The sequence below is a fragment of the Nuphar pumila genome, chromosome 15 (assembly GCF_984573655.1).
Source record: "Nuphar pumila chromosome 15, dmNupPumi1.hap1.1, whole genome shotgun sequence".
NCBI lineage: Eukaryota > Viridiplantae > Streptophyta > Magnoliopsida > Nymphaeales > Nymphaeaceae > Nuphar > Nuphar pumila.
Window position 1 is genome coordinate 17,285,021 of NC_143263.1, and position 23,513 is coordinate 17,308,533.

Genomic DNA, 23,513 nt, shown 5'->3' on the forward strand with positions numbered 1-23,513 from the left:
GAAGGAGGCTTGGAATACAATGAGAGAACTAAGGGGAACACCCCCTATTTATATACAAGAAAGGAGTGAGGGGAGGCCATTGGGAGCTCCCCTCGTAGAGTCGTTAGGGAGCTCCCAACTGTCATATTTATGACTGTTGGGGCCCCAACGACTATGAGTGGGGCCCCAAATGGCAAACAAAAAAGAATAAAAAAAGGAAAAATACATTTAAGAAAGAAATATAAAAACAAAACTAAAAATATAGTTGTTTCTAGAAAACAACCATAAGTACATGTGAAAAGATAAAAATGTCCCTATCGAGCAAACTAAAACAAAATAGATTATATATATATATATATATATATATATTAACAATTTACATTTGTTCCATGTTAGTTATCTTGCTTTTTTTGGATGAATTTAATTAATTCTTCTTTTTTTTAGCTCCTTTGAGTTCTTATATTTAATATATTTGTTGTCATATGTGTTGTACCTTATTTGAAATACTTAAGCCTTTAGGACTTTATTGCTAAATTGTTTATATCTTATTGATATTTATGTCTAATATATGTTCAAAATTTATGTTTTCTTGAAAAATATGTTGCTCTTATAATTATGGTTGTCTAATTGTGAAATTCTTAAAAGTTGATTTTGAAGTATATTCCTTGTGTTTATCCTTAATGGTTATTGCACCTTGCTTGAATTGTTACTAATGTTTTTAAAATCTTAAAATTATTACTTAAGGTGCATACCTGATTCACTTTTAAAATTGTTTAAATTTATAGTATCTCTATGTTTTGTTGAGGAACTTAACCATCCTCGCTTCATATATATGAATTAATCATAGTTATTTTTATTCAAAATATATATTTGTTTTGAATCTAAATACATGTATTGTATATCTATTTTTTAAACTATTGGGTTAAAACGTTTTTCGTTGAATAACTATTTGGTAAGAATGTCTTCCTTTGTGTAGTTAGAAACTTTATTTTGTTCTCTCTGCACGTTCTTAAAGATATTATGGGTTGAAAAAGAAATTATATCTTTGATGCATCATGAAGATGGCGATAGCCGATGCAGGCATTTGGGGAAGATTGTCATTGAAGACTTGAATACTTCCCTTTGTTTTCTTTTTGTATTTTCAAACTTTCGGTGTTTACACCGTAAGTTTGAGGGGGTGTTAAAATATGTATATGTATATGTATATGTATATGTATATGTATATACATATATATTCATAATATATGAATATATATATAATTTATTGAAAAAAGTAATGCCCATCAGGGCCATTTTAGTCTTTTTACTTTTTTTATATAGGTCTGTCCTATACGAACAATTTAGTATTTATTTTTGTTTTTTATACTTTTTTTATTTAACTCGGTTTTAAGGGGCTCTTTTAGCTAGGTTCTTTTTATAATAGTCAACATAGAGTTTGACTAGTCAATAGAGATGTTGAAACAATCCAACAACTCTATTTCTAGTTGTTAGACAGTCCCAACTGAGACTACCACTTGTATATAAATAGGGGTAAAAACCCCCTATTTGTTTCTAAGCATTTTCCTAAGCATTCTACTCAATAAAGATGATATTTTTTATATTATTGTGTTAATGTTTTGACTCTTTGAAGTCTTGTATGTGCACTTTGTGCTTGTGTATTGCCTTAGTGCCTTTGTTTTGTTCTTTATTGGACTTGTAATAGTGTGTGAGCACTTTGTATTTGTTTCTCCGCATATTTCATTATAGTTTCCATCAAGTTTGATGGGATCAGTTATAATATGCGGGCCATGGCGATAAAAAGAATACTAATAGTCAAGGACTTGTGGCAATTTGTTAATGGTTTCACTCTGGAACCTCAACCAATTCTCACATAAACAACTATAGGAGAGGATGGGCAATCTAAAGAAGAAACTCTCATGGGAGTTGAGAGAGAAAGTTTTGATAGAATACTAAAAAACCTATAAAGAATGGAAAGTTGGTAAGGTGAAGGTTTTTACCCTTTTTATGAAAAGTGTGCATGAGGAGCCATGCTCCAACATACTTGAGTTTGAGAGAGCGGATGAAGCTTGGGAGTTTGTTAGGCAAACTTATACCCAAAAAGATGCATATCGCAAACTGTAAATTTTGTATATTTTTGTTATTAATAAAATTATCTATTTTATTTTGTTTCTTTGTATTCTTGTGAATGTACAAATATGTTGTTCATTGTAATTGGCTAAATGATTTATATTTATGCATTTAGTCCCTTTTGTTTTCAAATTAGTTAACACATGGGTACCCAGATTTGTACAACCAAAAACAATGAAAAGAGAGTCAAGATGACTCTCAAATCAGCGTGTCTAGGGAAACCCTAAACTTGACTTAACGACCAATCAGACTGAGACCCAGTTCTAAGTTTTTACACTTCCTACATGTAACTATCAAAAAACAAAAGATCACCAAAAAACAAGAAGAGAAGATTCAGCTACTCTACCTTCTGCTCTTTCAGCTTTTTTTCTCTTGCTTTCTTGGCTTTAGCAACCCTTTGCTCACGCAGTTTTCGTAGTTCCTCACACCTTTTCAACTCTCTTTCTCTTTTTATCATTAATTTTGCTTCCACTTTCTGTCTCATATTAGCCCTTCTTGATGTGAAAACATCACGCCTATCATTCCTGAAAAACAAGCAACTTCAATATGTGGAAAACTACAGGCCACCCACGTAGAAATTTGAAACACTAAAATTAGTAGCCAATAACATCAAATGGTTTTGAAAACCAGATTACTGATTACAAATGCACAAAATTGTCCAAGAATAGGCATGCATGCTAATATAAGATGAGATGATCATGAGACTTACCTATTTTCTAGGGATCGTGCTTCATTTGCCAGGGACTCACCGATGTCAACTTTTGACAAATTTTGAGTAAGCTCAGAGCAAATCTTGGTGTTACTAGCATCTGACTTGTCATCTTGTGCACCAAAACTTCCACACAAGCTATCCTTCTTTTCAGGTTTTATTTGTTTTAGTTTCTTCTCCTCTCTTCTTTTTCGTAATTCCTCCAAATCTTCATCACGTTTTGTAGCCACAAGAGCCTGTCGTTGTTCAATATACTCATCCAATTTCCCTTTGACCACATTGGTCATAAGAGCAAAAGATATCAATTCATCCAGCATACTTAATTTGATACAAATATCAAGCTTACAATAGTGTGCATTCTTTGGTTTCACTAAACGCTTAAAAATATCAGTTGGACTGTGCTTCTCAAAGAAATTACGCAAATGGTCCACCCAATTCGTTGATGTAATCTGATCATACAAAAAAATTAGTCATGATGATCAAGATGCAAAAAAATTATCAAACAAATCGTTCAAATAAAAAAGTATGAATAATTCAGATCTGGTTACGCTGAGTTGAACAAGTCAAATTGGTAATGATGAAACAATTATCAAAGGTTATAGTAGCCAGCACATGACAGTGGCAGTGAAAAACAGCATAAGCAATTACCTTTGGTCTCAGTCCAGAATAGTTATCATCTCTAATGATTATGCTAAGGAGTGCTGAATGCACCTCCATAATAAGGTCTAAGTCACCAGCAGTGAAGACAACAGCATTTTCAAAGTCTTCAAGGGAGAAAGGTGACAAGTGCAAAAGCTTGCAGAAGGAAGAACAGAAATCCCAAACCATTATAAGGTTCCCCACACATTCCATGGGCACAGAAAATTTTGTGGAGGGAATAGGGCGCTGAGTAAGAATGGGATCACCTGCAACAGGCATTACTAACAGATCATCAATGGGGTACTTGATCTTTTCCAATCTCAGTATTGCATCTTTGAGGCAGTAGCTTGACTCATCAGCCAAGAGCGCATTCTCCAACTGTGACACTGGATCTGGGTAAGCATGAGCATTTTGCAAAGTCATGTCAAAGGATCGATAAAAGACTTTATCTGAATTTATAGAGAAGATGCATCATTTTGCTAATACCAGTGAACCACAATCACAATCATGATTTCTCTTTAAAGAGGATTGTAAAAGTTGGAAATCCATATGGAAAATGCATGTGACATAAGCCTGAAACCAGTTAGATTCTAAACATAACTGGGACTCGTATGCTTTGAAATCCCATGCCAGTGTCTGGTGCCTAATATGTATAAGCTATGGAATTATGATGGTCAATGGAATTCTTAAACTATAAAAGCTTTGAATGTTAAGCAAAAAAATCTTCAAAAGGAGGACCATCATCTGCCAATACGGTGCAACATTTCCGATGAAATAAAGGCAAATTCTTAGAGAAAATTTAATTCTGAAAAGGCATGGAAGCCATGTTAGTAATGGACCTGTCTTTTTCTTCTTTAAGTTCGCAATACCGTTTAACCCATCAGCTAAACTGTTCAGCCTTTTCCTTTCGTCAACTGCCGCCTTCCCATGCTCCTAAGATAAAACTGCATTCAAGTGATTATTGACCAAAAAGAAACTACAATTCGCAAGTGGCCTATCAAACTTACCGATATGTATGCATTTGATGCTTCATGACTGTTAAGCTGTTGGCTTTTACTTGATATCTTACCCTTCAGTTCCTCTGGTAGCTCAGTAGGAATTCCATGCTCCTGAGATAAATTATCATGCAGAACCCATGGTGAACTTTGAGAAGTAGAAACTATGATGAATGACTTTAGAAGTTTTCTAGAAAAATGCTGCTTCTTCCGAATCAAATTCTCAGCCTTCTCAATGGATGTGCTCATTACATTCTTTCTTTTGTCCAGCCATCCCACTTCATATAATATACTACCAGCGGCATCTCTACCGTTGAGAACCTTCAAAATTCTGCAGCGACAGACAGCTTCATCCTTCTTTCCATGTACCACTTCACCTTCTGAAAACTGCCCTTTTAATTTCTGACATATCATGACCACTAGATCATCCAGCCTAAGAGAACCTGAAAACAGGCCAATAAAAGAAGAATATAGTATTTCTGAAAGCAAATATCTGCTGGGAAAATATTCAATGCCAGGTAGTGCACCAAACATGCAAGTTAAAAATGCACTGTAAGAAAAAAAGATTTCTGAAGCAATTGCTTGCAAAAGAATAGATTGGAAAAGCATTATGACATCATGTAAGATCCAAATGACCAGATTTGTCTAAACAATGCATACAACAGCACAATGGAGAAACCACAGGCAACTGCTATGCATGAATTTAAATGTGTGTGTTTGTGGTGGGGGGAGGATAATAAAGGCCTTCCTGGGGAAGTGGAATGGCAGAAGCCACAAGCCACAATTAATTACATAGATACATGCAGTTGCTTTTTTTCCTTTTCCATAAAGTAGTTTGATGTTTCTATTAATTTATGAACATCTACATTTCACATGTGAATAGAAAAAAATATATATTTTCATGCTATTCAAGTGAGCTGTTGCCTTCATCTTTTTCTTCATCTCTCCATTCATTCCATACCTAGTGCTTTCACCCTTCAAATCATCTTCACTTCTTCCAAATTTGATGATATAGAAACTGAACAGCTCTTCAATCGCACATTTTTATACCAAAGGTTTAGTAATGTAGATTGTTGAATACATGATACTTCAAGACTAGGTTCATTCTTTAAAAGTAGCTTTTGATTTCATGACCACAAACACCTCAACAAAATAGTTTAGCGGAGAGAAAACATACATATTGTTGAAACTACTAGAACCCTACTTATTTCAAGTCATATACCTAAAGTTTTTTTGTCAAAGCCGCTTTGTCCATTGTGTATTTTATAAATAGAATGTCATCTTCATCATTACATAATATTTTTAAACTTTTTAAACTAGCTCAGATTAAGGGTTTTTTAATGTAAGTGTTTTGTTTTGACCAACAAAAATGACAAATTTTCTCCTAGAGCTATCCTTTGTGTTTTCTTTGGATATACGGATAACCAAAAGGGATATAGATGTTATGACCCTAAAAATAGATAATTATATGTTTCAAGAAATGTGTCATTTTAAAAATTCCTTTTTTAGAAAATCTAAGTAACTGAGTATTCTTTGTTGCTTGACTTTCTTTCAAAGCATGATGTTGATGATTGTGATTGTGAGATTAATGATGATACTAATGATAATGTTGATGAATCAAGAGATGTGAGAGCTATACTTAGTGAAGAGCAACCCAACAATGATAAAACCTATTTGCAGTATGTTGGGTGGGAGGACCAAATACCTGCAATATGCACTCAAAAATTTTTTAAAAATTGAGAGTGAAGATAGTGTACAAACTAGGCAAACAACTAGAATATCAAAACCTCCAAAAAAATTTATGTCATACGAATTATTCTCATCTAAGTTAAAGTATGTCTTGCCCTTATCCACTCATACATAGAACCAACATCCTATACTCAAGCTAAAGCACATCCCAAATGGGCAAAAGCCATGATAATAGAATTAGAGGCCTTAGAGAAAGTCAAAACTTGAAAACTACAAAATCTCAATCTAGAAAAGAAACTTATAAGACATAGGTGAGTGTATAAAGTAAAAACTAAGAGTGATGGGACCCTTGAAATATATAAAGCTAGGTTAGTAGCCAAAAGATATTTCCAAGAATATAACATAAATTATGAAGAAACTTTTGCCCATGTTGCTAGAATGACCATTGTTAGAACCCTTATTGCAGTTGTTTCAATTAAGAACTGACCAATACATCAAATGGATGTTAAGAATATTTTTCTTAATGGAGATTTAATTAAAGAAGTGTACATATAAGCACCCCCTAGTATGAGTACTCTTGAAGGAAAAGCCTTTCGTTTGTGTAAGCCTCCATATGGTTTTAAGCAGGCCCCAAAAGCTTGGTATGACAGGTTTAGTTTTGTTATATTTGATATTGGGTTTAGATCATGTTTAACTAAAACAACTTTTTTTGTTAAGGAATCTAATGCAGGAATTGTCATTTTGCTTCTACATGTGGATGACATGATCATTACTGGTGAGGACAAATAGGGAGTTGAACATATCAAAATGTTTTTTAAGAATAATTTTGAAATGATTGATTTGTGTTTTCTAAGATATTTTTTTAAGAATAGAAGTTGCTTATTCCCCTAGAGGTTATTTCTTATCACAATCTAAGCTTGCTTCTGATATTGTCTGCAGTTAGGAATTTTTTATGATAAAGATTAGATACTCCCAATGTTACTAACATCAAGATGAGAATTCATGATGGGGAACCTCTTGAAGTACCCGGTAAGGCCGAAAAATCCCTGCAGTCCCTTGAGTGACTGGGGTACTAGCCAACTATGCATCGCCTCGACTTTCTCGAGGTCCACCTCTACACCCTGGCTCAAGATAATGTGTTCCAAGTAATGGACACGGGCATATAATTGGTGTTCAACGAGGGTCTCCAAGACAATCTCCATGTGGCACATAACCAAGATATGTCTTTTTGAATGAATGTGCTCTTTAAAAATATCCATGCAGCACATGCTGAATTTGATAATATTGGTACAAATCTTGAAATCCATGGTATTCATGAGTCATGAGAGTATTTGAGCATTGTTAGCTTCCCAATCCTCCACTCTTTCTTGATATTCTTGTAGTCTTCTCTTTTTCTTCTTTGGAAAGACCTTTAATTTGATCTTCTTCTTTTCTTGTTAGCTTTAGTTGGGGTTTGGTAGTGGTTCCACTAACAAAACCCCACAACTTTTTCCCTTTGATGTAGTTTTCCATGGTGATAACCCATATCAAGTAGTTGCTTTCATTAAGCTTGTAGAAGATAATGGAGGAAGATTCTCTTTCGCCCATGATGACAATCATGGTGAAGAAGAAGACTTGAAGATGATCACCACCACAAAGAGAGCACGATCAAGGTGTTTCAAAACACAAGAGCCCTAGGCTCTAATACCAAGAAATGAAACAATACAAATACAATAGAATGCCACTAAGGGCTACAAGAGAGCCCAGTTGCAATAGGGCCACTGATGGGCCAATCACAATCTCCACAAAGAAGATAATCACCAAACACAAGTCACAAAGAAAACACAATATAAAAATATAAAATGTATTGAACCACAATAATGCTTAGAAAAGCACATATTCATACAAGAGAGAGCTCTATTTATAAAGCCAAAGAGGAGAGAAAAAGGGAAGCAGTCCAGCTAGTAGTTGGACTGCCTCCAACAGTAGACCTCGTTCCAAGATGTATATGATCAGCCCGCTCTGACCATAGCCGACTATGTTGGTGGAGCTATGCGGGTGAACGCAGTTGAGTTGGCCTTGCTAGAGAGAGACCACCTCTTACACTTGTTGCATAAGAATATTGTTGTTGCAAGGGAGCGGATGAAGCGAACATATGATCAGAGGCATCAACCGCGGTAGTTTCAAGTGGGTGACCTTGTGCTCCTTAAGTTGTTGTCCCACCGACAAGGGATAGCACGATGAGTACAGCAGCATAAGTTGGCACCCCGCTTCTACGGGCCTTTTCTTGTCTTGGAGAGGTCAGGATAGTGGCTTGTCGCTTGGCCCTCCCTGCAGGAGCTCAAATGCACCATGTGTTGCATATTTCATGCCTTAAGCTATACAAAGGAGAGCCGCCCAACAGGTGCCCGACCTTGGTGATACCTTAACCCAGCCAATCAAGGTCCTTGGGAAAAGAAGGCGGAGTTGACGAAGCATTGTGGAAAGAGGAAGACCGGATAGTTGCTCAGTATTCGGAGTTTCTGCCTTAATGACAAGGCGTGTTAGAGAGGGGTGGAATGTTCCGACCCAGAGGATTTGCCCCTAGCCATGGATCCACCCCAGTCAAAATCCAATCCGCAGGAGCCGTCCCAGCTCCAAGATCCACTCTAAGGAAATCTACCCAGCTTGGAGTAAAACTCAGGCTAGGACTCTGGTGGGACGACCACCCTAGAATCTCATCTAGGGTGGGATTGTGTTTGTATTGTTTACTCTTTTGACGTTTTGCATTACTATATATAGATGTATTGTAGCTTAGTTTATTTTTTAATGAAAATTATTGAATGATTCTTCTTTTCTTCATTCGTGTTCATGTAAGTGTTTGCCTCCGAGGGAACGATTCTTCTCCCTCACCCATCAGCCATCGCCGACCAGTCGAGAACGTGTTTCTCCCTTCCAGTCGCGTCGTTCGCCACCCACCTCGTATCTTGCACCAGCAAGGAGAGGCGTCTCTCTCTCTCCCTACCGGATTCCTTCTCTGGTCATGTCCCAGCCTTGTGACACGCCCAACCCTTCTCCCCTGGTTGTGTCCCCTGCCTGGGACACGTCCAGCCTCACACCCAAGCTTCTACGTGTCTTATTCTTCCATGTACCCCTACCCGGTGACACACTTTCCTCCATCTGGCCTTCACGCTTGAGTGGCCCAAAATGACCTCCCTGTCGAACACGCCGCCTTTGTTGCCACTACTGCTATTGTCACACTGTCCAGTTGTGGCCCGACCTCATGCGCCCATCTCCCCGAGTCGCGCCTCGTTCTGCATGCCGAATTCATAGAACCGTCCTCCTTGGGAGCTCAAGTTCTAACACGACACCTTATTGATAGCTTATTGGATCTCCCTCTTATCCTATGTCATAGGGACTCGCTAAACCGGGTGTCGCACCCGCATCAACGTGATGCAACGCGGGTGCCGCACCTGGCGCATTCAATAGAACCATGGGTGCAGTCAACCCACACCCATGGTTATATTTGTTCAAAATAGACTCGGTCCACTTTGACAGAGTCCATTTTAGACCATTAAAAAAATCATGACCCAATATTTTTTATCTTTTTTTTATTATGTCGATGAAATAGGGAGGAAGAAGAAAAAGGAGAAGGAAGAAGAAAAAAAAAAAAAAGAACGAAGAGAAGGAAGAAGAAGACAAAAGAGGATGAGAAGGAAGAGGAGGAGAGGGAAGAAGACAAAAGAGAAAGAGAAGGAAGAAGACGAAAGAGAAGGAGAAGGAAGAAGAAGACGAAAGAGGAAGAGGAAAGGTTATACCTTGAAATGAAACGAGGATCTTCCAAACACGAACTTAGATCCGCACGAGAAGGTGTCTAAAAAGACACTAAAGCATAACCCTTAAAAAAGGGTATAATGGGAAACAAAAGAAATAAAATATTCTTTTATTGATATGAAAAACATCAAATGCTTAAGAAGCATTGGAACTATTTTACAAGAGGGGCTGCACCCCTATATATACAAGTTTGAAAAAGGGAAGAAGAGGAGAACTCTTAAGGAGCTCTCCTTATAGCCGTTGGAATGGTCCAACAGTTAGAAATGTAACTGTTGGACCATTCCAATGGTTACCTTTCTAGTTAAGTTCCAAGCAGAACTTAACTAGATAAGGTTAGTCTAGTTCTATTAGAACTAGACACTAAAAAATACAAAAATAAATACAATAAAAATACAGAAAAATATATATATAATAATAATATAAATATTGTTATTATATATATGTTTTACATTTTAGCACTCCCCCTCAAACTTACGGAGCGAAAGTTTGTTTAGGAGGAAGTGAAAACGAGGAGCAGCGAAAGGCTTTGTAAAGAAATCTGCTAGCTAATATTCTGAAGTAACATATGGCAAATTAATTGTCCTATGTAGATATTCATCTCTGACGTAGTGACAATCCATTTCGATGTGTTTGGTACGTTCGTGAAATGTTCTGTTACTTGCAATGTAGATTGCACTTTTGTTGTCACAACACATTTGTGAAGATTTTGTTGTTTCAGCTCCCATGTCAACAAGCAGACGTCGGAGCCAAACTACTTCCATGGTCGTGGTTGTCATGGCTCTGTATTCAGCTTGGATGGATGATAAAGAGATCTTCTGTTGCATTTTGCACTTCGACGAGATTAATGATTCACCTAAGAAAACACAAAAACCAGTGGTTGAGTGTCTGTTATTGGGATCACCTCCCCAATCAGCATCAGTATATGCAATTAAATCAAGGGAGGAGGAGGAAGACAAGAAAAGTCCCCGTGAAAGAGAGGACTGGATGTATCTGATAATACGCATGACTTCTCCCATATGAACAGAGGTGGGAGCGTGTTGAAACTGGCTTGTTGTGTGAACAACATGTGCTATATCTGGTCTGGTAATGGATAGATAGGAAAGTGTCCCGACAAGTTGTTTGTAAGGGGTAGGATCTGCAAGAAGTTCTCCATCATCAATCTTCATTTTAATATTTACAACTTCTGGAGTGTCTACTCTCTTGTCATCAGTAATACCAGACCTGGAAACAATGTCAAAAGCCAATTTAGTTTGAGACAATAAATATCATCTATGAAAATAGGCAACTTCAATGCCTAAAAAATATCTCAATAAGCCTAAATCAGTCATTTCAAAGTGAGATTTAAGAAGTGTTTTGATCGTTTCAACTCCCTGTTTATCGCTTTCGATAATGATCATATCATCCACATAGAGAAGAAGCGCAATAATTCCTGCATCAGAATTCTTAATAAACAATGAAGTGTCAGTTAAACAAAATTGAAAATCAATATCAATCATAACTCGACTAAACCTATAATACTAAGCTTTTGGTGCTTGTTTAAGTCCATAAAGAGTTTTATCCAAGTGAAGGACTTTACCCTTAAGAATACTGAGACCTCTGCTCCAGATCTGCTAGAATCGAATTCTTCCATTCATCCGAGTCCATCAGTCGAGCCCTCCTCCTCTTCTTTAGTCAAACCCAAAAGCTGAGTTCTCCTCTAAATAGGCAAAGCCGAGTTCTCCTCTAAACAGGTCGAGTTTCCTATTTTTCCTTGTTTCACGATTCGAGTTTCCTGTTTTTTTTTCTTCGTACACGATCTCCCAGTTCTTCCTTCAGCTCCTCCTCCTCTTCAGTTGAGTCGAACCCAAAAGTCGAGTTCTCTTCAACAATCAGGTCGAGCTCTCTTCGAAGGGCTGAGTCTTTCAGTCAAGTTTTCCCTACTTTTTTTTCAGCAGAGTTCTTCTCGTTCGTGAATCTGCTCACGCCTCCTCCTTCCTCATTCATCCTCGCCTGCTCAAAGTTTGCAAATGGATACTTCAGCCAACCCTGGTCTTTCCTCCAATTTCCTAGGGCAGTTAGTTTCTGAAAAGCTAAACACAAACAATTATTTGACTTGGAAAAGGTAGATTACTCCTTTCATTCGCAGTCAAGACCTTTCAGGTCATTTGGATGGCTCCACTCCACCACCTGCAGAATTCATCAGACAAAAAACAAAAGAAGACGGAGGTTTGTCAAACATCATTCGCAACCCTGCATTTGTTGGTTGGATGAAGCGCGATCAGGCTCTCGTCGTGTACATCATTTCCACATTATCACAAGAAGTATTGGTTTCTATTCCTGATGATTGCATATCCAAGGTATTGTGGGAGAGTCTAGCTCAGACCTACTCTCAGATATCAGAGGCTAAGATGTTATATCTTAAGCGTGAATTTGAACTTTTAAAAAGGGGGACAATGACCATTATTGATTTTTTAAATCAAGTCAAGAGCATCACAGATCAATTAGCCATTGTTGGATATCGAGTGTCAGATAAAGAAAAAGTGCAGCTGACACTGAATGCCCTGGGATCAGAGCACCACGTTCTTGTGACTTCTTTATTGTGCTTGCCGACGTTACCTAGTTTTAAAGATTTATGTGCTAAACTGTTCAAGTACGAGATGTCCTTAAAAAGCATCTTTAATGCCCCAGTAGGGCAATCATCCATACATGGTGTTCTTGCTATAGGGATAATTGTTGATCGTGCATGAGGAGGGCACGGCAGAGGTAGGGGAGCACAAGTTCAGGGTGGTCGTGGTTTGCTACCTACACCAAATGTCACTCCCAGCCCGTCAAGGAATGTTCCCACATGCTACCAGTGCAACAAACGTGGCCACATCAAAGCCAACTGCTGGTTCAATCCTCAAAATGCTCAAAACCGCAATAGAATATAAAATAATAGAAATGTTACTACATCAGGATCTGCGGGTACTTTTCGGGTCAGTGATAATGCTAAGGATCTTCTCTTGTCTGCTATGGCTAACTTGAACTTGAAACAGAATGATGATGGAATATGGTATGTAGATTCAGGGGAAGCAGCTCATGTCACTGGCAATGAAGGTAAGTTCTCTACTTTGATCCCCTATTTTGGTAAGCCTAATATTGTAACTGGAGCTGGGACTCACTACCTCATTTCAAACATAGGCAACATTCTCATCCCTTTGTCGGAATCTTCATTCATTCCTCTATCTAATGTTGTTCATGCACCAAATATAAAGAAAAATATTGTCTTTGTTTCTAAGCTTGTTGATTCTACCAATTCTTCTGTTGAATTCACTCCTACTTCAGTCTTTGTCAAGGACCTTCAAACAAAGAAGATGTTCGCTAAAGGAGAGTGACGTGGAAACACGAATATCTTCAATGAAGATCCTGCCTCCAGTGTTCTGAAGCCTCCCAAGTCTGATTACACTTCTAGAAGTATTCTAAGTATATCCCAATGTAATAAGCTAGAACTTTGGCATTCCCGCCTAGGTCATTGTAGTCAAGTCTTTATTAAAAAACTAATGTCCAATGGATTTCTTCTAGAGTCTGTTTCTCCTTCGTTAAAGAATAAAATATATTCCAGTTGTCAGGTCTGCAAAAGTCATGTACTTCCTTTTCATCAAATCAATAAAAGAGCCTCCATGCCTTTTGAGATAATATGTTCTGATGTTTGGGGCCCATCCCCCAATCCTTCCTCTTCTGGAAGTAAATATTATGTATTCTTTATTGACAGTTTTTCTCGCTTTACCTGGATATTCTTTATGAAACACAAATCAGAGGTTTTTCTCATCTTTCGTCGTTTTCATGCCTACGTTAAAACCCAATTCTCTCAAAACATCCAAATTCTCCAATGCGATGGAGGTGGTGAGTATTCCTCCAAAGAATTTTTAGATTTTCTCCAAGATAATGGGATACATCGTAGAGTTTTTTGCCCGTACACTCCACAACAAAATGAAATTGCTAAACGTAAGCACAGACACATTGTGGAAAGTGCAATGAGCATGATGCATGGTTCTAATGTGCCTATTAGTCTTTAGACAGAAGCTTTTCATACCACCACTCATGTGATAAATCGTCTTCCTATGCCTATTCTTGAAAATTTGTTTCTCTATTATGTTCTCTTTGGTGACCATCTTGATTATGATGAGTTACGAGTTTTTGGATGCACATGTTATGTTCACATTGATAGATCCATGAGAACTAAATTTCAAGACAAAGCCTCTATATGCCAGTTTGTAGGCTATGCAGATGAATACAAGGGTTATAGGTGCTATGATCCTGCCAATAGAAAGATCAAAATTTCCAGAAATGTTATTTTTGATGAAAATAGTTTTTTGGGAAATAAAGCAAATCACAATCATGAACATATTGACACCAATGGTAATTGGTATGATCTATGGCTCAGTGCTGAACTTATTTCATAGGCTGGAATTTATACTACTTTGACTCCTAAAAGCACCAATGATAAGACGGTTTCAGATGAGGCGTCGAAGACAGAATGTATGAGATACAAAGAAAATGTCTATACCAGGAGACTTAAAGAGCGAACAGATATGTATACTAGAGAACATGTGGCATTGTCCAATGACAGAGAGGCACTAAGAAGATCAAGCAGGATAAGGCATCCCATTGAAAAGTGGGTGAGTTATGATAATTTTTCAATAGATTTTCAAATTTTTCTATCCAAGATTGAGAAACACGAAGAACCACTGGTTTTTTGTCAAGCCATTCACTCAAAGAAATGGATTGAAGCAATGAATAAGGAAATCGAGGCACTCCATGAGTGCCAAACATGAGAAATAGTTGGACGTCCTCCAGATAAAAATGTTGTTGGCTCAAAATGGGTTTATAAGATTAAATATAAATTGGATGGTAGCATTGAACGTTACAAAGCACATCTTGTTGCCAAAGGTTTTACTCAAGAATATGGTTAAGATTATGAGGAAACTTTTAGCCCAGTGGTGAAAATAGGAATTATTTGTATTATTCTTGGCCTGGCAATTAAACATGGGTGGACCCTTAGTCAGCTTGATGTTAAAAATGCATTCCTGCATGGGGATTTAAAGGAAGAGGTCTATATGGAGCAGCCTCAAGGTTATGCAGAGGGAGATCCAAAGGAATATGTATGCAAATTAACCAGCGCATTGCATGGCTTAAAGTAAGCCTCCAAATCATGGTTTGAAAGTTTCTCCTTAGAAATCCAGAACCACGGTTTCATCCGTTCCCAACTAGATCATTCTCTATTCATATACAAGGATGATACAACTATGGTTTTCTTACTTATATATGTTGATGATATTGTGATCACTGGCAATGCTCCATACCACATTCAGCGAATTAAGGTGCTTCTAAGTATGCAGTTCAAGATGAAAGACCTTGGGGGAACTGAGATATTTCCTTGGTGTAGAGGTGGACAGGCAGGATGGAAAAATGCCATTAACCCAACACAAATACACTCTTGATCTTCTAGCCAAAGCAGGAATGACAGATTGCAAACCTCTGCCTACACCCAGTGTTGTCAATCAAAAGCTCAGCATTTGTGATGGTGAGTTATACCATGATGCAAGCAAGTACCGCAGTATAGTGGGTACGTTACAGTACCTCACTTTTACCAGACCAGACATCTTATACTCTGTAAATCAAGTATCTCAGTTTATGCATGAACCGAAAACTGGTCACATGGATGTCGTCAAACGTATTCTTCGTTATCTAAAAGGCACGGTGGGTGATGGACTCACATATGTTCAGTCCTCATGGGGGACACTAAAACATGATATATTGGCATACACAGATGCAGACTGGGCAGGGGACCTAGATGAAAGGAGATTTGTTTCATGTTACTGTGTTTTTATTGGAACAAATCTTGTCTTATAGAGTAGCAGAAAACAAAAGGCTGTAGCAAGATCTAGCACAGAGGAAGAGTATAGATCTATGGCAGCTGCCACAGCTGAAGTGACCTAGATTAGACATCTACTTACAGAAATGGGAGAGAATATCGAAAGTTCAACTCTTATGTGTGATAATAGAAGTGCCATACAAATTGCGATCAATCCTATTCAGCACAATCGAACTAAGCATATTGAGATCGACCAACATTTCATCAAACAAAAGATAGTAGACAAAGAGATTGAACCAGTTTATGTGTCGTCAAAAGACCAAGTCGTTGATGCGTTCACAAAAGATCTCACAAGTAACCATTTCTGGTATCTGAAGAACAAGTTGCACATGGTTTACTCTCATGCACAACTTGAGGGAGGGTATTAGAATATGGATCGGATATGGATCCAATAGAGAATCCATATCCGATACAGCTTCTTATACATGTATATGTAATATGTTTTTCTTGTAAAGGGCAGTTTTGTATATGTAAAATTGTTTGTATCCTTATTAATGTTAATGAAGGATTAGTGCAACATTAAAAAAAGTTGTGGCTGCCGATTCCAAGCAAGGACTCTAGTTCTCTCCTCTCTCCCTCTCCTTCCCCTTTCTCGATTTCTAAGGTAGTCTTATCAAGAAGGACTCGTATGACACAAACTTTCCTGGAGGCCTTGAGACTCGGGATGACCGTCTAGTTGGAATGTCAAAATATCTTTCAAGTACACATTGAAGATTAGGCTCTCGTCGCCTGGAATACTATATACTAGTGTCTCTATGAACTTCTTCATTGTCAACATTATGATCAAGATCAATAATTCCTTTATCATTATCAAAGTTATAGTCAAGATCATATTCATCAGATTTTGATGTCAGATCTAACAAAAAAGAGTACTCAGTGATTTACTTAGGTTTTTCAAAATCAAAGAAGCTCTCCTTTTCGAGAAATGAAACATTTCTAGACACATATAATCTATTTTTTTTAGGTCAAAACACCTATAACCTTTTTTTATTTTCAGCATATACTAAAAAGGCACAAGGAATCGCACAAGGAATCGCACGAGGAGAAAGTTTATCATTTTTGTCGGTAAAAATGAAACACTTGAATGCAAATATTCTCAGTCTAGAGTAATTTGGAGAAACATTCATAAGTTTTTCAATGGGAGTTATATTTTGCAAAGAAGAGGATGGCATCCTATTAATCAGATAGGTGGCAGTTAAGGCAGCTTCTGCCCAAAAATCTTTTGGGACTTGATTTGCTATTAATAAAGTCCTAATAGTTTCCATAACATGACGATGTTTGCGTTCTGCCAACCCATTTTGTTGAGGTGTGTATGGACAAGACCTTTGATGTGTGATGACATGCAAATTAAGATAATTTTTAAAATCTATGGATAAAAATTTTCCCTTTGAATCTGTGCGAAAAATAGTAATATCATTTTGAAACTTTTTTTAACCATATTATAAAATGTTTGAAAGTATGAAAATACTTCAGACTTATGTTTAAGAAAGTAAATCCACGTATGTCGGAAAAAATCATCGACAAAAATAACGTAATAAGCAAGTCCTCCTTTAGAAATTACTAGTGCAGGACCCCAAACATCCGAGTGTACTAATTCAAGTGGTCTTGAAGAGATAAAAGTTCTTTTCTAAAATGGTAATCTTTTCATTTTGCCAAGAATACAATCTTTACAATCAAATGATTCAGAGTTACAAAATTTCCTTAGATTTGGAAAATGTTGGATTTTGGCTATATGTGGATGACCAAGTCTTTTATGCCACATTTTCAACTCAATTTTCTGAACGTTATAGCAAAAGACATTCTTCGGCATTTCCAAAAAATTCATATAATAGAATCTTCCTTCTCTATGGCCTTCCCCAATCAACCTTCCTGACCGGCGATCCTGAACCTAGCAACCATGAAAAGAAAAGAAAATATTACACTCATAATCTGATAATTGAAATACAGATAAAAGATTTAAATTTAATTTGAGAATATGTCTAACTTCTAGGATAGAAAATCTCTTAGTTTTATGAATTTTTTCAAAATTTTCTATTCCTTCTATTTCAAGAGAAGTTCCATCAGCTGTAAAAACTTTTGACACACTTGTTTTATTTTTAACACATTCGGATAAACTTTGATTATTTGGGGTCACATGGAAAGAACCACCAGAGCCAAGGAGCCAAGGAAAGTAATCTGGATCGAAAAAAGATGAGGCAGCTACGCCAGTTGAAGCTTCAGATGAAGAGGAGGCTCCTTTGATGAGAGGTTGGAGAATCTCCATTAGTTGAGCCATGAAAACTAGTGCATCCTGATCTTTAGGCTTCAATTCAGCAATCGCAGCTCTTTTTTCTCTCAACTCCTTAAGCTTGGGACATTGAGGCTTGTAATGTCCAGGTTCATAACAATGATGGCAAATAACTTTTTTTTGTCATAATCACCACTTTGTTGGTTAAAATGAGGAGGTCTATAAGATCGTAAATGATTTCCCAGTCTAGATACAGCTAGAACGGAATCATCTTCAGTCTTTGGAGTATTCTTCTTGATTCGGTTTTCTTCCATAGTTAATTCCTCTATAGTATCGACAATAGAGGAAACTTTTCCCCGATGAAGAAAGGTTGACTTAGTCGACTCGAATTCCAATCTTAGACCATTTACGAATTGATAAAAGTGCTCCATGTCAAGTTGCTTTTGTTGGAGCTCAATGTCCTCGGGATAATGCCATTTTAGCTCCAAAATAGCCAATTCACTCCAAAGTTTCGATAGTTCATTATAGTATTCACGTATAATTTTATCACCTTGGGTCATAGATCTCACTCTTTCTTGAAGATTGCACACATGTAATATCTTTTAGGGAATACATATTCTTGAAACTTGGCGAGACTAGAGCATTTCTTTATGTCCACTACTAATTAGCCATGACATAATTTTAGCATGCACTATTCGCCATTCCTTCCAACTTTTTTCAAAGTTGGCTATGGCTTTGTTTTTCTCCTCTTCGGTTAAGAGAACTTAGTTATCACCTTCCATTTTGGTGAGGACAAGTTTAAGTTCCGAATCGGAACCATCTACTATGCCCCATAATCATTTTCCCCATATGTGGTGCTTCATTATTGAAGCCCACATTACATAATTTGTGTCATTTAGCTTCATGGGTATGATGGTGAATTTATGTTGATCATCCATCTTTTACAAAGGTAATAAAAGAAGAAAAGAAGAAAGAAAAGAAATAAAGGGGAAGAGAGATTAAAAGAAAGCAAACACAAGAATTTTGATGCAACGAGCCTTCCTCTTTTCTCCTTCCTTCAAAAAGGGGCTTCAAAGAACCCAACCAAGGTGATAAAACACCTTTGTAAGCTTGGCATAAAAAACGAGGCAAGAAATTCTCACTACGTAGGATGAACCTTGCTCTGATACCATGAAATGAAATGAGGATCTTCCAAACACGAACTTAGATCCACACGAGAAGGTGTCTAAAAAGACAATAAAGCATAACCCTTAAAAAAGGGTATAATGGGAAACAAAAGAAATAAAATATTCTTTTATTAATAAGAAAAACATCAAATGCTTAAGAAGCATTGGAACTATTTTACAAGAGGGGCTGTGCCCCTATATATACAAGTTTGAAAAAGGGAAGAAGAGGAGAGCTCTTAAGGAGCTCTCCTTGTAGCCGTTGGAATGGTCCAACGGTTAGAAATGTAACCGTTGGACCATTCCAATGGTTGCCTTTCTAGTTAAGTTCTAAGTGGAACTTAACTAGAAAAGGTTAGTCTAGTTCTATTAGAACTAGACACTAAAAAATACAAAAATAAATACAAAAAAATATAGAAAAATAAAATAAAAATACAAAAAATATATATATATAATAATATAAATATTATTATATATATGTTTTACATTTTAAAAGACCTTTACCTCCTCCTCCTCCTCCTCCTCCTCCTCCTCCTCCTCTTCTTCTTCTTCTTCTTCTTCTTCTTCTTCTTCTTCTTCTTCTTCTTCTTCTTCCAATCTGCCAGAGAGAGAGAGAGAGAGGGCATACCGGTGAGCAGCTACCTCCTCCTCCGCTTCTTCTTCTTCTCGTTCTTCCAATCTGCCAGAGAGAGAGAGAGAGAGAAAAGAGGGTTTCGTGCACCCACCTTTTTATTAAAAAAGGTGGGTCTAGATCAAGTGTGGACCCAATCCACACTTGATCTAAACCCAAACTGAGAGAGAGAGAGAGAAAAGGGGGTTTCGTACCCTACCTTATTAAAAAAAGTGGGTCTGGATCATAGTTATCAAAAACGTGCCTTAAGGCACAAATAGCATGCCTCGCCTTGAGGCACAGGTAAATAGTGCAACAAAGAAAAAGAAAGGAAAAAAAGAAAGAAAAAAAAAGGAAGGAAGAAAAAAAAAAAGAAGGAAGAAAGAAAATAAATAAATAAATAAATAAAGAAAAAGAAAGAGAGAGAGATAGAGAGACAAAAAGAAAGAAAACTATTTATATTTGCAATTTTCTGTAGAAGAAAAAATGTTAATTTCGCTATTTATTTGCATTTTTTGTTTCTTATTGATTGTTACTTTATCAATAAACCATTTATATTATTTATTTATATTTGTAGACATTTTTAAAGGTTTTTTGAAAGTTAAAGAAAAATAGATCCACACTTGATCTAGACTCAAACTCTCTCTCTCTCTCTCTCTCTCTCTCTCTCTCTCTCTCTCTCTCTCTCTCTCTCTCTCTCTCTCTCTCTCTCTCTCTATATATATATATATATATATATATATATATATATATATATATCCTCCCTCACCCCCACAGCCAAATTTTTTTAAAGTGTTGCATCGCCGCACTCGTGCCCGCACATATGTGACATAGCTCTTATCGATCGATCACTAGATTGATATAGCTCATGTTGTTCATACAACCAATTAATTTCAACATGCTCTTGCATCAGTGCATATGAGAGTTATTTTATAAATTATTAGATATATCAAACACATATAGAAGCATTTTCTTGTCTTCTTCTATGCTAAATTTAATTGCTTACTCGGATGTTGATTGGTAGGTGATCCTAACAATAGGCACTCAACCATGGGTTTTATGTTTTTCTAGGTGAATCATTGATCTCATGGTGATGCAAGAAGCAACAAAAGGTCTTGTTTTCATCAACGAAGATTGCCATAGCTACCACTACGATGGAGGTTGTCTGACTAAGAAGATTGTTGATTGACATGAGAGTTCGCATCTCAGGAGCTTAAAAAATGTGCTCTAACAACAAAAGTGTCATTATATCTCCAGCAACCATATGTTTCACGAGAAAACAAAGCATATCAAGATGGATTGTCACCATGTATGAGAGGAGTATCTTCAAGGGAACATTGATCTGCGCTATATCACGTCAAAATACTAGTTGGCAGACTTCTTCACCAAAACTCTCACAACTCCTAGGTTCCACGTCCTTCTTGGAAAACTTTCGATTATCGTACCGTAAGTTTGTGTTAAAACGTATATAGTTTTTGTTTATTCTATATATGTATACATATGTGTATACAAACTCATGTATGTGTATATCTATATATGTATATATTATATATTATATATATAAGTGATATGCATTACTTGAGGCACAACAGAAATAAAAATCCCACATGACACTTCAATGAATACTCACATATAGAAACATTCAATATTGGTCATTTTATAAAGATGTTGAAAGAAAATGTCCGCCATCTTGGAATAATACCCAATGCTTGTTCCTATTGCTTGCAGTTCAGATAGTCACAGAAAGTAGTCAACTAAAACACCGTATGAAGATAAAAGGCACTGAAACAACATGTGAGACCCATAGCTAAAGGTAAAAGGGAGTGAAATCCTTACTAAATTGAACCAAATGCAATACATGAGCAATCATCTCCTTTGGGAATTGTGAAGCATCCCCTTTAGCCTTACGCTCAGACAACAAAGCCTCCTCATAAGTTAAGCTAGACGTATCTGTCATCATACAAGTCCATATTCTTTGACAATACAAATTCATCCGCTTCAAATAATCGCTGATGAAAGCTAAGGAATTATATCCATCAAGATTGAGAAGCATTAAATAAAAAACATTCCCCTCTATCACCTATACACCATATATGAATAGGCAAAAAGATAAAACCGCTTTAGAAAAAAATTTATGTTGGCTGATGAAAAATGCATGCATAAATTAATGTTGTAAACATGAATATTATTGACAAAAGCATGTATACTGTAGGCAAGCCAATACTTCAAGGTTCAAAACTAATAGAAAGATACCCTTAAATTGGCTATACTAGCTAAAAATAGCAACTTCAAAATTGATTTTCCTTTATCACTTTGATGCCTTTTATTGTGATCATTAGTTAAGCGGGTTAAATTATTTATTGACCATCAGCTAAGTGGGTTAAATATATCCACCATTCATTTGTTTGTACATCGGACTCATTCAGAACAGAAGAATCTTTCTAAGGATTCACATATTAACAAATATGACCATATTGTGTGCCCATGAGTCTTTATGGGATTTCAGGTGTCTGTTTCTTGCAACATATGCTTGTTTTCAAGTACTAAGTATTTCTTCACCATTTATGTTTTTGAGCAATTTTGCCTGAATGGTTCCCTTCTTAGTGTACAATTTTTATGATAATTCAGATCTAAAATTGTTTTTTCCCGATTTTAACAATCAACATAGGATTTTATCCATAGGAAAGTTCAGAAGTTTACTGAACTCCCATCAAATGTATCATGTTAAAACTTCTTAGAAATTGTATCAAGGTTTATTTTTATTTTTCCCCTGCAGGTTACCTGTCAGGCTCTTCTCTTTTGAATAGCATATATTGTTGATTTTATTATTCAATGAGCACTAGTTGTCCCTGATTGAGTAGAGAGGTAGCTGCAACTCAAGTCAGTACCTCACGATATGATGCTTGCTTGTATGAGTAGTAGAAACAGAGTAGTGTGAACTTGGTCATTGTTTTTTGTTTGACTCATTTTCTCAGTTTTCTGGTCAATATGTTCAACTTGAACCTAGGCCCAGCACTAGTTTGGCTACATATAATTGGGTTTAGATATTTTACAAACAAAATGCATCGTAAATCAAAACAAAAATTGTGCAAAATAGAGACATAAATGATGTGCAAATAATCCAAGAACTTTCACAGTGGCTGCATTGACTGAATTCAAACATCTTTAGACATCAGATGAATGACTTAAGAAACAACTCATTTTGTTGCTGAATCCAGCCACAGAAAGATTTTACCGAATGATTTACAAAGTCTGACAAGAATTTAGACAGTTGAAACTGTGCTGAATGTCAGACAATAACAGTGCTTTTCTTTTCCATTTGCCATTTAAAATGTCATCAATTCTCTGTAGTTTAGATAGTTAGTTCTCTCCTTTAAGCATTATGTGCATGCGACCTGCTACATTAACATACACACATTCCACATCCAAATAAGAATACAAATTTACATGTACCCATCTGCATAGAGTATGTTCAAAGTCTTTTTTTCCTTTTTTGTGCAGGTGGCATTCACTTCCTTATTTGAACAACCAACGAGGAGATCAAAATAAAAGAAAATAAAAGAAACAGAAAGGATACGCATACTTTCTGAAGATCTCATTAGTAAAACGAACTTTGAACACGAACTCATCGGGTTCCAAATCTTCCGGAGGCACAACAAGCTCCCAAGGTTTTTTATCGAGAAGAGGCAT

General features: G+C 36.6%; 1 protein-coding gene across 1 annotated transcript in view; it reads right to left on the bottom strand.

Annotated features, from left to right (window-relative positions):
* The window catches only part of LOC149814654 (uncharacterized), a 41,694-nt gene extending 18,181 nt beyond the window's left edge, over positions 1–23,513 (bottom strand). Inside the window, exons 1-8 of the mRNA XM_089990409.1 lie at positions 23,401–23,513; positions 21,682–21,832; positions 7,109–7,259; positions 4,462–4,892; positions 4,324–4,387; positions 3,464–3,903; positions 2,816–3,264; positions 2,453–2,630 (exon numbers count right to left, since the gene is read on the bottom strand). Coding sequence (XP_089846535.1) covers positions 2,453–2,630; positions 2,816–3,264; positions 3,464–3,903; positions 4,324–4,387; positions 4,462–4,892; positions 7,109–7,259; positions 21,682–21,832; positions 23,401–23,513 — 1,977 coding nt within the window. The remainder of the gene's footprint in view (positions 1–2,452; positions 2,631–2,815; positions 3,265–3,463; positions 3,904–4,323; positions 4,388–4,461; positions 4,893–7,108; positions 7,260–21,681; positions 21,833–23,400) is intronic.